At 36.9% G+C, this 16,341-nt stretch overlaps 1 protein-coding gene across 1 annotated transcript in view; it reads left to right on the top strand.

The window, feature by feature from the left end:
• Window positions 1-12,007, top strand: part of LOC110461613 (DNA primase small subunit-like) — a 15,414-nt gene extending 3,407 nt beyond the window's left edge. Inside the window, exons 4-12 of the mRNA XM_021515155.1 lie at window positions 545-618; window positions 734-870; window positions 1,757-1,928; window positions 3,666-3,763; window positions 3,993-4,125; window positions 5,448-5,517; window positions 6,027-6,094; window positions 9,193-9,291; window positions 10,591-12,007. Coding sequence (XP_021370830.1) covers window positions 545-618; window positions 734-870; window positions 1,757-1,928; window positions 3,666-3,763; window positions 3,993-4,125; window positions 5,448-5,517; window positions 6,027-6,094; window positions 9,193-9,291; window positions 10,591-10,610 — 871 coding nt within the window. The 3' untranslated portion in view covers window positions 10,611-12,007. The remainder of the gene's footprint in view (window positions 1-544; window positions 619-733; window positions 871-1,756; window positions 1,929-3,665; window positions 3,764-3,992; window positions 4,126-5,447; window positions 5,518-6,026; window positions 6,095-9,192; window positions 9,292-10,590) is intronic.
• The last annotated feature ends 4,334 nt before the right edge of the window (window positions 12,008-16,341 follow it).

Raw genomic sequence — 16,341 nt, forward strand, 5'->3', positions numbered from 1 at the left:
GGGGGGGGACTGGATGCAGTATGGTGTGATAAATTGTTTTTAGAAAGGTATCTTGCTAAATTGTGTTCCAACCAGTGTTGGGAAAACTTGTTCATCGGATGCAAACAAATTAATGGACAAACAATCAAGACAACTACAGTATGCATATATGTACCCTCTCTACTCCATCAAAACCAACTTTAAGTACCAAATTTTATTACTTAAAACACCTTAGAATAAGTTTGATGGTGTTTGCATTTTCTTAAATTGGCCCACACCCTCATAATAATTTGTTTAAAGTTGAAGAAAAAATAAATCTGACCTACCCTATGTTTTTCACTTGTGTTAACTGAAACATACGTAATTATTTTTTTGCTTGGCCTTAAATACATAATGTATTTATAGTACCACTTTGTACAATCAGACTAATGTGTTGTTTATAATATTAGTTTTGTACAAACACACCATGTTTAGTTGCAGCAAATCATAATATGGTAATGTTGAGATTTGTAATTTCACTTGAAATATTTAGAAAGCCTAGAAATGTGCATCATTTGTTTTTCAGAGGTGCAGACATATGTAACCTGTGTTGGCCTCTCATGCAGATAGCCATTAAGATCATCGACAGAGCTTTACGAGGTATGTGTCACAGCTACAGACAAGGTCATCGTGATATTCAGTCGGATGAAGTTGAATTTCCATCAGTATTATTATCAAATTCATCCGTTTTACTGATTTCACGTATCTGCTTCAGATGACTTTGGCTTCAAACACATGCTTTGGGTTTATTCTGGACGACGTGGTGTCCATTGTTGGGTTTGTGATGAAGTTGCCAGGAAACTCTCAGCTCAAGGACGAACAGCCATTGCAGAATATCTCAGCGTTGTAAAGGTATCAGAAAATAGTAATTTCAGAATATCTCAGCGTTGTAAAGGTATCAGAAAATAGTAATTTCAGAATATCTCGGCGTTGTAAAGGTATCAAAAAATAGTAATTTCAGAATATCTCAGCGTTGTAAAGGTATCACAATATCTCAGCGTTGTAAAGGTATCAGAAAATAGTAATTTCAGAATAGCTCAGCGTTGTAAAGGTATCAGAAAATAGTAATTTCAGAATATCTCGGCGCTGTAAAGGGATCAAAAAATAGTAATTTCAGAATATCTCAGCGTTGTAAAGGAATCAGAAAATAGTAATTTCAGAATATCTCAGCGTTGTAAAGCTATCAAAAAATAGTAATTTCAGAATATGTCAGCGTTGTAAAGGTATCACAATATCTCAGCGTTGTAAAGGTATCAGAAAATAGTAATTTCAGAATAGCTCAGCGTTGTAAAGGTATCAGAAAATAGTAATTTCAGAATATCTCAGCGTTGTAAAGGTATCAGAAAATAATAATTTCAGAATATCTCCAGTGTTGTAAATGGTATAAAAATACAGATAAAAAGTAATTACAGAATATTTCAGTGTTGTTATGATACAAATATACTGGTCTACCAGGATAAGAAGCAAGATGAATATTGAAAATTCTTAATTCAGTGGAAAAAATTACATGCAGTAAGACGGCACACAACTGAAATTTATTACCAATGGTCAGTTTCGTAAAATACAATTAAAAATGTCTGCCAAACATTCTGATTTAGTTATTTTCTAAGTTCATGTATGAATATTGAATGTAATAATCTATATTAATGTTACGATTTCCAATTTATTCTAAAAAAATCAACAACCTATTGTGATGTAAATTACAGTATAATTTATAAATCAAGCTTATTTGTTGTAGGGAGGGGAACAACAGACAAAGAAGGTGACGTTGGATGACCCCATTCATCCCTCTATCAGACAGTCCATAGATATTGTACGGCAACACTTCCATGACTACTCCATCAAAAAACAGGACTTCCTGGGCGATGAGGAAAAACAGAAAAAAGTGCTAGCTCTGGTACCAGATGATGATATCCTTTAAAAAAAATGTATTGTTTGTGTCCGCAAAGACTAATATGTTTTATTGAAGTTTTTAAATCTACGTAACTGAAGAAGATGGCGAGGGTGAGGTGGAGACGTAACAGATTATACAGGTTTCCATGTCAGAAGTCATTTCAGGTGTGTTTACCTAGGTAAAGTTGTTGTTTTGATCTTTCAGAATTATGGCCTATTTTTTTTACTGTGTGCAACATTTTCTGGAACATATCTCATTTAAAATATTCTGTCACCTAGAATTGCCAAATACTAATGGTGTATATGAGTATCTCTTTGGATGAAAGTCTTTTTAAGATTTTCACATACTAACATTGGTCAAAGACCCTGTAGCTTACAATAGCCAAAGTTGTATTGGAGTGCCTCAAGGGATAATAAACTCTTGTGTTCTGATTTTGAGTCCTTTTTCTCCCACAAGCACACTATAGGTTTCCTCACTCCCGATTCATTGGATTAACCTGCTAGGAGTTGTTAAACGTTTTTGGTTACCCACTAGGGGGTAACACCCTGGACATGATTTCATTGGTCAATTTTTTACTTATGACATCAAGTAACAATGTTTTGCAACTTAATCTCCATTGTGATGTCACGATTCACAGCAGTTGTTTCCCCCCATCGGAAGCGGACATGGTGTATTTTCAAGGGAAACATATTTCTTTCCAGATAAGATATGAACGTTATGGGAGAAAAAAGATCCCAAACTCTTGATGGTAGGTTATCATGTTTAATTAACTCTCATTTGCTAATTTTCAAATTGTAAAAGACACTCCGTAAACCTCGTGTCTTTATACAATTTGAAAATTAACTAACTCGAGTTAGATACACATGATAACCAACTATCACTGGTTGGGGAACCTCTATTGCGCCCATCATATTAATTTTCGGACACATTGTTCATTTTGATTTCGCAATTTAGAGGATGGGGAGCATTGGATGGCTGCAAATACTTGCGTGATTAAGTGGAGCTTCAGCAATGTGTGTCCTATATATTAAATAAACCAGTAGAGAATATACAAATCCAGCAACCATCAGTCTTAAGTTAAGATCAAGACTGATTATACTAATGACAAGTTTTTTTTTCTTTTGACATACTAATGACAAGTATTTTTTTCTGTTCTCAACAATATTTTGTACATTTTATCATAGCACCTTGTGTCAGTTTTGTATTGGAGAATTGATTTTGTGTATAATTTCATTGTAGGCCAGACTTCATGGCTGGTAATACTTGTGGCATGTCTATAGTATCCATAGAATATAAAGATCATGAAAAGGTTTTTTTACTCCAACAATAAAAAAATCTTTGTGACGTTTCAATGACTAGAACGATATGTACACTGTCACCTTCATCAGACATATGACCAGTGAAGCGAAAATGTTTAGAAACATAGAATGTAAAGACTCCATATTTGGTTTTTCCGTCTTTTTGTATTGCAGAGTTATCTACTCTTGTGAGCATGTATTGATTGTTATGTCGTTAGTTTGTGTGAGAAAATTAACGTCGTTTTCTCAAACATTTATGACGTTACTCTCACAAACAAATGACGTAACAATCAATACCTGCTCACAAGAGAAGATAACTCTGCAATACGAAATAGAGTCGGTGAAAAAGAAATGGTTCAAATATATATATGATTATGAATACTCAACTGTTCACCAGACTGATCCGGTATAAGGACTTGTTGATTATTCATGTTGTTAGCCTTAACCCTATGTACTGCTGAGAAAAACGTTAGAGGGAGACTTTGAGATGGGAAGCAACTCTGGCAACTGGTGGGCAATCATAGAGAAACGAGAAAAAGACTGTGTGTCTAAGGTTTGTACTTCCTCCTTGTATTTATACCTGCCTCAGTGAGAAAGTGAGGGAATATTACATTTATTATAAGGAAACTACTGATAAGAAGATTTTGTGTGTATCTTCTAGATCAGGTTTTTCAGAAAGTTTGCTATTTTCTTCAAGACATCAGTTTGCTTTTTCTTATGTTTCAACCAATATGTGGTTGCTACAGGGTTTGTTTTTATGTTTCAACCAATATGTGTTACAGGGTTCCTTCAAGGCATCACACCACATCGTGGAGGAGATTATGTTACAATACTGCTACCCCCGACTCGATGTCAACGTCAGTAAAGGTGTCAACCATCTTCTCAAAAGTCCCTTCTGTATACACCCTAAAACAGGTAAGTCTTTGTCCAGTGTCAAACTACTCCTTAAGCTCCCCCTGTTATAGTGATAGATAATAGTTTGTGGTTCTTATATACCGCTGTATCACAATCTAGATAGTAGGTCGTCTCAAAGCGGTTCACAAATTATTATATGTGGTTAAAGGGCCTTTGCAACCAGCCAATATCTTTCTCAACTCCCTGGGGGCATACAGCCGGTGCTGCCATTTCGGCGCTCACAGCTAGCATTCAACAATTTTAGCACTGCCCAACCAGGTACTCATTTACAGCTGAGTAGACTGGAACAAGCAGGGTAAAGTATCTTGTTCAAAGATACAACATAGTGCTATGATGTGACTCGAACCCGCGACCCTTCGGTCAGGACCCCCATGCCCTACCGCTAGACTACTGCGACTACCTGTTGATACCTGAGACAAGTTATTTTTAAATACCTAGCAAAGACAGGCTGCATTGTATTATAACATTGATGGATTACAGTTGACATTTAATATCTAGAAACAACTGTTTACCTGTTTACAGTTTACCTGTTTACCTGTTTACCTGTTTTACTGTTTACCTGTTTACAGTTTACCTGTAACTGTTTAACTGTTTACAATTATAGTAATTCTAACTATCATGGAAGCTGGGATATGTTTGATTTTCTGACCATAAAGAATGGAATTATGACCTCTGGGTTCTGGTAGAACATTGTATCTGCTCGATTTCTCAAGTAATTTAGCAATAATTAACTTCAATGTCATCCTGAGGAGGTGAGTTACCAGGAAAGATATGTTTGATGTCCACTATCATCTAACTGTTATTAATGGAGTTATGGACCCTTAATTCTGATAAAAACCTGTTTTCCGCTCAAAATTTTCCAGGAATAATTACTATCAATATGTAAAAAAAAATATCACTTTGATGTCAATTCATCAAGAAATATTTATAAAAACCTATTCTTATAAAAAGTAATTCTGGATATTTTACTATAAATCACAATAAAATCTACTTGTATTTATAAAACTAAACAACCTACTCTACAAAGCTATTACATCATTCATTGCCGAGTATTAACTGATTTCTTAGTCATAATCAGCTGTCGGTGAAAATGAAGAACTTCTAACAGCAACAACAAATGATAACAACATTAGTTCACAGTTACCTGTTTCTTTTCTGCAGAAATTACAACTCGTCGAAAAAATACCATGACAATCTGCCATTTTTTTTACATTTGCTTGGGTGAGCCTAATAATGACATCCGGTACAAGTTCCTGAGTTGTGGTATGGAAAGAGTTTAATACTGCTACAATAATTATTTAATGTCTTTAATATGATTTTAGGGCGAGTTTGTGTGCCAATAGATATCGAACATGTGGAGGACTTTGATCCAATGGCAGTACCCACTATCAGGTAAAAACAGAAATGTTTCAAAAAATTTAGATATTTAGCTTTCAAACTGAACTGAAAGTTTGTATTGTATACCAAATTTGTAACTTTGACTTAATGTGTGAAACAGGTCACATTATTATTATTTTCTTCAATTCCTGAGAATTCTGTGATTGGTTATAACAATATACTCATCACACCAGATGTATCTGTCATAATGGTATTGGGAAACTGATCAGGCTAAGTCAGATACTGGACTAAGGGTTTATATGTTTAGTAATTTAGATCCTCTGACGAAGTTCTATGTTATCTTGTAGTCATATACTGGACTAAGGGTTTATTTGTATAGTAATTTAGATCCTCTGACGAAGTTCTATGTTATCTTGTAGTCAGATACTGTACTAAGGGTTTATTTGTATAGTAATTTAGATCCTCTGACGAAGTTCTATGTTATCTTGTAGTCATATACTGGACTAAGGGTTTATTTGTATAGTAATTTAGATCCTCTGATGAAGTTCTATGTTATCTTGTAGTCAGATACTGGATGAGTTAAATCAGACGTCTGCAGCAGCTGCTGATGATTCAGGGAAGAAAGTCAAAGGTAAGACAAAAAAACTACAAATTGAGACAAGAAAATCAAAGACTAACGGTTACTCTGTAAGTATACAACTGTCTTTCTATTGGGACTGAAGTCTCGTGACTAGGGCAAGCATCTGAACCTATTGTGCTAACTTACAATGTTAGTAGGCAACTAGTGTTAGACCTCTTTACCGGTTTTTGAAAGAAATGTGGCCCTTCTGTGTCAGGAATCAAATTTTCTAAACAATTCACATCTTAATTCACAAAAGACAGGACTAAATACTGCAGCTAGAGTTACACGACTTCACATGCTACTGTTCCTCTACAATTCACAAGCTACTGTTCCTCTACAATTCACATGCTACTGTTCCTCTACAATTCACATGCTACTGTTCCTCTACAATTCACATGCTACTGTTCCTCTACAATTCACATGCTACTGTTCCTCTACAATTCACATGCTACTGTTCCTCTACAATTCACATGCTACTGTTCCTCTACAATTCACATGCTACTGTTCCTCTACAATTCACATGCTACTGTTCCTCTACAATTCACATGCTACTGTTCCTCTACAATTCACATGCTACTGTTCCTCTACAATTCACATGCTACTGTTCCTCTACAATTCACATGCTACTGTTCCTCTACAATTCACATGCTACTGTTCCTCTACAATTCACATGCTACTGTTCCTCTACAATTCACATGCTACTGTTCCTCTACAATTCACATGCTACTGTTCCTCTACAATTCACATGCTACTGTTCCTCTACAATTCACATGCTACTGTTCCTCTACAATTCACATGCTACTGTTCCTCTACAATTCACATGCTACTGTTCCTCTACAATTCACATGCTACTGTTCCTCTACAATTCACATGCTACTGTTCCTCTACAATTCACATGCTACTGTTCCTCTACAATTCACATGCTACTGTTCCTCTACAATTCACATGCTACTGTTCCTCTACAATTCACATGCTACTGTTCCTCTACAATTCACATGCTACTGTTCCTCTACAATTCACATGCTACTGTTCCTCTACAATTCACATGCTACTGTTCCTCTACAATTCACATGCTACTGTTCCTCTACAATTCACATGCTACTGTTCCTCTACAATTCACATGCTACTGTTCCTCTACAATTCACATGCTACTGTTCCTCTACAATTCACATGCTACTGTTCCTCTACAATTCACATGCTACTGTTCCTCTACAATTCACATGCTACTGTTCCTCTACAATTCACATGCTACTGTTCCTCTACAATTCACATGCTACTGTTCCTCTACAATTCACATGCTACTGTTCCTCTACAATTCACATGCTACTGTTCCTCTACAATTCACATGCTACTGTTCCTCTACAATTCACATGCTACTGTTCCTCTACAATTCACATGCTACTGTTCCTCTACAATTCACATGCTACTGTTCCTCTACAATTCACATGCTACTGTTCCTCTACAATTCACATGCTACTGTTCCTCTACAATTCACATGCTACTGTTCCTCTACAATTCACATGCTACTGTTCCTCTACAATTCACATGCTACTGTTCCTCTACAATTCACATGCTACTGTTCCTCTACAATTCACATGCTACTGTTCCTCTACAATTCACATGCTACTGTTCCTCTACAATTCACATGCTACTGTTCCTCTACAATTCACATGCTACTGTTCCTCTACAATTCACATGCTACTGTTCCTCTACAATTCACATGCTACTGTTCCTCTACAATTCACATGCTACTGTTCCTCTACAATTCACATGCTACTGTTCCTCTACAATTCACATGCTACTGTTCCTCTACAATTCACATGCTACTGTTCCTCTACAATTCACATGCTACTGTTCCTCTACAATTCACATGCTACTGTTCCTCTACAATTCACATGCTACTGTTCCTCTACAATTCACATGCTACTGTTCCTCTACAATTCACATGCTACTGTTCCTCTACAATTCACATGCTACTGTTCCTCTACAATTCACATGCTACTGTTCCTCTACAATTCACATGCTACTGTTCCTCTACAATTCACATGCTACTGTTCCTCTACAATTCACATGCTACTGTTCCTCTACAATTCACATGCTACTGTTCCTCTACAATTCACAAGCTACTGTTCCTCTACAATTCACAAGCTACTGTTCCTCTACAATTCACAAGCTACTGTTCCTCTACAATTCACATGCTACTGTTCCTCTACAATTCACATGCTACTGTTCTACAAGTACTGCATGTTGCATAGGAGAGAGAAGGATGACTTTTTGTAGCTTAATTTGACCTTTGACCTTGGCACTACGATTTTTCCTTAGTTCTGAAGTATGGGAGCGGGGCATCTTTGTCTAATAGACACAATCTTAGTTGGGTTTTTTCCTGACAATTTTAATAGGATCGAAAATAAATTGTGTCCTCTAATGAACAATGTTCCGCAGTGGTATATAAGTATAGTTTATCAACATGTCTAATTTCTAAACTGAACCAGAAAATAGTATCCAGGGAAATAAAAAGACCATTACCTAAGGCCTACAAGGTATGGATCTGTTGAATTCTAAATAGAACTAATGGTTCTGTTGGCGCTCACTTGAGACAGGTTTCTATGTTCTTATAGTTTTCATTACTGTATTTGACCGTAAATAAGCACCCATCCCTAGTGAAAAAAACATAGACCAAAAGTAGGGAGGGGGCTTAATTGCGAACACCCCCCTGTTCACAAATGTCTGCCATCTTGGATATACCACTGTTTTGATCTATGACCACACTAAATATCATGTACTTATAGTTGTTCATGTTGTAAAAATATCAACTAACAGACAGAACAATTGCCAAAGTGGGGAGGGGGCTTATTCGCCGTCAAATACGGTATACACGTAGGTGTATCCACATAGTACATTTATACTTTCTTGTTACCTTGACAGATAACAACTGGTTTGAAATGGCAGTTAATATATCATCAACACAACAGTATTAAAACAAACAATCTGCTCAGGTGCTGCTGTACATATTACAAACAAATTACCTGATGTAAAAATCTACATTTAATGATTAATGAGACTGCACAAGAAGTCGAGTTTTACAGATAATATTTTGTTTTTTGCAGATTACAAGAAGACGTCTATGGGGGAGTATCTAAGAATATTTGACAAGTTCCTGAAAGGCTTAGAGTCAACGTGGTCTGGAAAAATCCTTAAACAGAGCGGTGAGTTAGCCATCATCTCCGACCTTTACTTTGAAGGTCGAATGTGAAATAATAAATACTCCATCAGAAAAAGTTTGTCCATGTACTAGTTTAACCTATTACTAATATGTATTACCAAATATGGTGTATTTCATTCAATACTTGATGATACTTGGCATATTTTACATTTTAACTCTGAGTTCTTGTATATAGGAATGTTAATTATAACATATGGGTGGTCGGGTTGCGGAGTGAACAGGGTACTTGCCTTTCATCAAGGCGGCCAGTGTTTTATTCCTTGATCAGACGTGAAAATATATGGGGGCACCTGCCCGACTACCAGGGTTTTCTCTGGGTTCTCTGATTTCCTCCTACATTAAGACCCCCCGTGCTAAATTCAGGGCCAACAGAGTGATTAATATAAGCTGTAAAAACTTGCTGTAAAATAAATAAAGTTTACATATAATTACAATATAAACATTGGACAAATACACAAAAGCTAGGCTGTTGTATGGATGGTACACCCATCAGATTAAGGATCCCTGTCCCTACCTCTGTTGTTCATTACAATTTAAACATCAGGCTAATATACAATAGTATGACAGTTGAATGGCTACACCCATCAGATTAAGGATCCCTGTCTCACCTCTGTTGGTCATTACAATTTAAACATCAGGCCAATACACAATAGTATGACAGTTGTATGGCTACACTTATCAGATTAAGGGCTCCGGGTCCCTACCTCCTTTGCTGATTCGTGCAATGTAAATATATCGGAGGATAAAGTGATTATATGACAATGTCCTAGTTATCGAGGAAAAAGTGCAAACAACATGGCAAATCTCTTTCGAACGTTGGCACTAATTGGAGCAACATTAACATGTTTTGACTCTAGAGGCGAGTCATCATCATTCTGATGAATTGCCTCAGAGTCAAAAACATGTCAATGTTGCTCCAATAAATTTCGACCTTTGGAAGAGATTTGCCGGGTTGTTCGCACTTTTTCCTGGATTTTTACTTACATCCGTGTATACTTTCTTGGTATCCACAGTATAATCGACGAAGAAATAGAAGATACATCACTAATCTAGGACGTTGTGTCCCTTCCTCCCCTCTTCTATGAATGTCCTAATTAGAAAGATTGCTGAAGCAGAAGTTGAAATACTTCAAATATATTCATGGATACACTTCAAATTTTCTTGTGTCTTTTCATTGCATCAAAGTTTTAATACATTTGTAAAAAGTTAATTTTTATACATATATATACATGTATAACAACATAGATTTTTTGGGTTTATTTTTATTTTTATTCCTTTTCAGATGAAAACAGAGAGTTTTGACAACTGTGAGAGGATTTCTAATGCATAGGAACGCATTGTCATTTAAAATTAAAAAAAGGTATTTAGACATTCGAACATTTGGAGGCTGAGCTCACAGACTTCATGTAGTGACAGATATGCTGTGAAAGTACAAGAGACAGGATTTGATCATGGATAGTCTGCATAGATACCACAGGTGACTTGTACAGGATTGTCTGGTACATTCAGTGATAAGCTACACTTGTTACAACTATGTTTTAGATATATCTGATATTCTCAACACTGTATACTAGACAATGCAATGTGTGTCATGAAACTATAACATCATTAGGTCAGGTGACCATCATTGTAACGTCACCGATCTGATTGCGACAACACTGATCTTGCTGTTCTAAAAACTTTACAGACTTGGCATTAAGAACGGGAAACAACAGAAGAAAGAAAAAATACTGTTCACTGCAGTTTAGTGTTCCGACTTTTTTCCCCTTCTGTAATTGGGGCGAATTTATCATTACAGCGAATGTTTGTACACAGCATAATACACATAGTAAGTAAATGTGAGGGGCAAATTTAATTTGGGCAAAAACAAATTTTATCATCGAAGGACGAACATTCTACTGGGAGAAAATTGCCTGGGCTACAACACTCCATTGATATAGATATATAATTAGTGATTTTTTTAGCAAATTATGTCAGGTTCTATAACGTCCTTTGTTATTGCATATAAACTATGAATGAATGAAGAACTGCTGGAAATACGTTTATCAGCTAAAGCAGTGCATGTTAACGGATGCTAACTCCATCTGCTGTAACATTCAATAATTAAAGATTTTAATTGTTCTTTAGTGGAAAATTATGAACTATAAAAAAGTTCAATGAAATGAAATACAGTTCACAGTCTGGAAAAAATACTGCCTACAGAAGTGGAAAAAATAGATTTTACCATACACCAGAAATATGCATAACTGCATACATGTATTTCTATTTTTTGTTCTTTCACTTAAATTATAAAAAAATTCAAGAATGGTTTGGTGGGGATAACAGAAACTATCTTTGAACTACTAGAAAAGTCTTGTGCTTCTTGTTTTTATTTTAGTCTTTTCCAGAACCTGTCACGGTTTGGGTATGAGAATTTTCTTGTTATACAATATTTAAGCCTAGGTGATCGATTTTACTCCTTTACCTCTGTATTTCCTTCGTGGAATTTTCCATCTTTGATTTAGAGCAGTCCATATGTGGCCTGAGGGGGTTTACTTTATCATCGTCTACATTGACACATTCTTGTTGAAGGTGTCTCGACCCTTGGAAGGTTCTGGAATAGACTGTTACTAAATTTAATATTAGATATTGGTATGTATACATTTGTGTAAATAATGCATGTTAATAAAATGATGGTCTATGTCAGTAAAATATTTATCAAAGACTATTGTTTCATTTTTATTTTGTAAGTCCTGTTGCGTAAAAACAGTTGTAAGGGCTGTTGCAGGCACGCATCTACTGCAAAGTAGACACTTTGAAGTGTTGAAATACTTACATTTTTTGTGTTGAGGAAATTCGCATGAAAAGATTCACAACTGAATATATATCTATACGTAATATAGAAAATATGGGTCAAAGAAGAAATATCAACGGTAAATTCCCATATAACACTAATCCTTATATAAGTCATCCTCGATATCCAGGGGTTAAGCTCACTTTCGCTCTCTACACCCCTGGCATATGTTGTAGCAAAATTGAAGGCTCGGTGTGCGCCACCTTGTTGATGAGACAAGAAGACTAGTTCAATCCTTTGATATACAGTGTGTACATCAAAAGAATCTTGTGGTCATGTAACAATAAAAATTGACAGGCTTTGAAGTCGGGTGTCTCTCCTTTGTAATCTTAAAAGGATAGGTATCAGCCTAGGGATTGGTCAGGGTTTTTTCACCTGAGACCAAACAAACAGCTATTTTCGTGCCTTCAATTTTGCTATGACATATTCCAGGGGTGTAGAGAGCGAAAGTGAGCATATCCCCTGTATATAAGTGTGTTTGTAGGATACAAATTACTTAAAATTGTTATATGGGACAAGGAAGTAATTCCAACAGTATAGACAATATGAGGTCAAATTTTCAGAGCAATCCGCTCCTTTATCGAGACATAGAAAAGCACAGAACACTTACAGAAATATAAAAGGATATATATAAAAAACAAAACAAAGGACAGAGATAGCGTCTCTAGGCCTTTCTCAGGTTGATTCCCGTTCATCAGGAGACTGTTTATTTTGAAAACGGGCATTGTGAGGTCATAGTTGTTTACACAAGAAAGTATGACGTCATCAATAATGCAAAGTCATTATGATGTCACAGAAGGCATACACATAAATCCATGACGTCAACATCAATACAAGCTTAATTGTGACATCACAATACTTAGACAAATGCATAGCATAATATATCCGTGGACATAGGATATATATATATATTTCAGTCAACGTCAATGTGAAAATTTCTACACCATGATCAGTTTATAAAGTCCCCAAGCAAACTTTACCACATCAAAGATTTGTCACTGTTACAGTAGTCAATCCCAAGATTCCAGGGTTTCTTTAGGGGGTACCATCCAAAGAATATAATTCATAAAAATTTACACAACTTGGATGTAATAGGCAGAATATTTTTGGGTCAAATAGAAGTTTTACTGAAATAGTTGAACATCTGACAAAAACTTTCTGTGAGCTGAAGTGATGATGCAGTATTTGTCCATTACCTACAGATAACATAATCTTTAGACAATTTCTACAGATATACAAGACCAAGAATCGTGATATTGTTTTTGTCTCGCCGCCACGAAGTGGAAGCTAGACATAGGTGTTGCTTTTCCGGCGACGGCGGCGTCAACATTAAGTTAGTTTCTCTGAAAGTATAAGTGCTAAACCAACCAAACTTTGAGCATTGAAGCATTTTAGGAAGAAAATATCAACCCATGCATCAAATGCTGGATGCGGCCTACCTTTCATGGTCCATTGACTTTGTCAGCATTTCCATCAACATTAAGTTTTTGCATTTAAGTTAGTTTCTCTGATATGTGCATTGATGGTCAAAGCGAGGCAAAGGCGACATCATCAATCCAAATGGCTTGTATTCCTCCTTGACTACACCCGTGTTTGTCTGTCTAAAGATGAGGGTACCAACAAGTTAATTCATAGTACAGTGTATTACCTTTGTCACTATTGTAAAATTTAAGTTGAAGACCTTTTACGAAGAAATGTTCCATTAAAATCACATGTTGCCTAGATAGGATAGAATTGTAGTTGTGTGGAGTTTAAACATTTGAAAACAGAAAACAAGAAAAGAGCAGTGATCAAACTGGGAACCTTAACATTACACAGCCTACACTTTAGCAGTGTGGTCATACAGGAAATACACAATGAGTGTCCAATTTATGGGCCACATCTGTAAAACTTGACTGTGAAGTTACTCTAGGCTAAATGATGCCTCTGCCTACAGGTACATGGATAATGTCTACACTTACAGATACATGGTTGATGTCTACCCATACAGATACATGGTTGATGTCTACCCATACAGATACATGGATAATGTCTACACATACAGATACATGGTTGATGTCTACCCATACAGGTACATGGTTGATGTCTACCCATACAGATACATGGTTGCCTGGATGATGCCTACACCTACCGATACATTGATGATGCCTACCCCAACCGATACATTGATGATGCCTACACCTACAGATACGTGGATGATGCCTACCCCTACAGATACATGGATGATGCCTACACCTACCGATACGTTGATGATGCCTACACCTACAGATGCCTGGATGATGTCTACACTTACAGATAAGTGGATGATGCCTACACCTACAGATACATTGATGATGCCTACCCCTACAGATACATGGATGATGCCTACACCAACAGATACATTGATTATGCCTTTATCAACAGATACATTGATGATGCCTACACCTACAGATGCCTTGATGATGCCTACCCCAAAAGATGCCTTGATGATGCCTACACCTACCGATACATTGATGATGCCTAAACCAACCGATACATTGATGATGCCTACACCAACAGATACATTGATGACGCCTTTATCAACAGATACATTGATGATGCCTACACCTACAGATGCCTGGATGATGCCTACACTTACATATACGTGGATGATGCCTACACCTACAGATACATTGATGATGTCTACACCTACAGATACGTGGATGATGCCTACCCCTACAGATACATGGATGATGCCTACACCTACCGATACGTTGATGATGCCTACACCTACAGATGCCTGGATGATGCCTACACTTACATATACGTGGATGATGCCTACACCTACAGATACCTGGATGATGCCTACACCAACAGATGCCTTGATGATGCCTACACCTACCGATACATTGATGATGCCTACCCCAACCGATACATTGATGATGCCTACACCTACAGATACGTGGATGATGCCTACACCTACAAAAACATGGATGATACCTACAGATACATTGATGATGCCTACACCTACAGATGCCTGGATGATGCCTACACCTACCGATACATTGATCATGCCTACAACTTCAGATGCCTTGATGATGCCTATACCTACAGATTACAGATACATGGTTGCCTGGATGATGCCTACACCTACCGATACATTGATCATGCCTACAACTTCAGATGCCTTGATGATGCCTACACCTACAGATGCCTGGATGATGTCTACACCTACAGATACGTGGATGATGCCTACCCCTACAGATACATGGATGATGCCTACACCAACAGATGCATTGATGATGCCTTTATCAACAGATACATTGATGATGCCTACACCTACAGATGCCTTGATGATGCCTACACCAAAAGATGCCTTGATGATGCCTACACCTACCGATACATTGATGATGCCTAAACCAACCGATACATTGATGATGCCTACACCAACAGATACATTGATGATGCCTACACCTACAGATACATTGATGATGCCTACCCCTACAGATACATGGATGATGCCTACACCTACCGATACGTTGATGATGCCTTAATCTACAACTACATTGATGATGCCTCCACCGACAGATACATGAATGATGTCTCCACCTACAGATACATGGATGATGCCTTCACGTAAATTACATAGATGATGCCTACACCTACAGCTACATTGATAATGCCTATACCTACAGACAAACTGATGATGTCTCCACCTACAGATACATGAATGATGCCTACACCTACAAATACATGGATGATGCCTACACCAACAGATTCAATGATGATGCATCCACAAACAGATACATGAATGATGTCTCAACCTACAGATACATGGATGATGCCTACACTTGCAGATACATTGATGGTGCCCCTTCCAACAGATATATGTAAGATACCTACAGATACAGGGGTGATGTCTACACCTACAGACACCTAGATGATGCCTACACCTACAGAAACATAAATGATGCCTAAACCTACAGACACCAAGATGATGTCTACACCTACATGAATGATGCCTTAGCCTACAGATACATGGATGATACATCCACCTTCAGATACATAATTTACCTTAGCTGTTAATAGGATGTTAAACAAAATTAAACCAAACCAATCCACAAATGGATGCCTTGATGATGCCTACACAAACAGATGCCTTGATGATGCATACACCAACAGATACATTAATGATGCCTACACAAACAGATGCCTTGATGATGCATACACCAACATATGCCT

The sequence above is a fragment of the Mizuhopecten yessoensis genome, unplaced genomic scaffold (assembly GCF_002113885.1).
Source record: "Mizuhopecten yessoensis strain PY_sf001 unplaced genomic scaffold, ASM211388v2 scaffold10641, whole genome shotgun sequence".
Classification (NCBI taxonomy): Eukaryota; Metazoa; Mollusca; class Bivalvia; order Pectinida; family Pectinidae; genus Mizuhopecten; species Mizuhopecten yessoensis.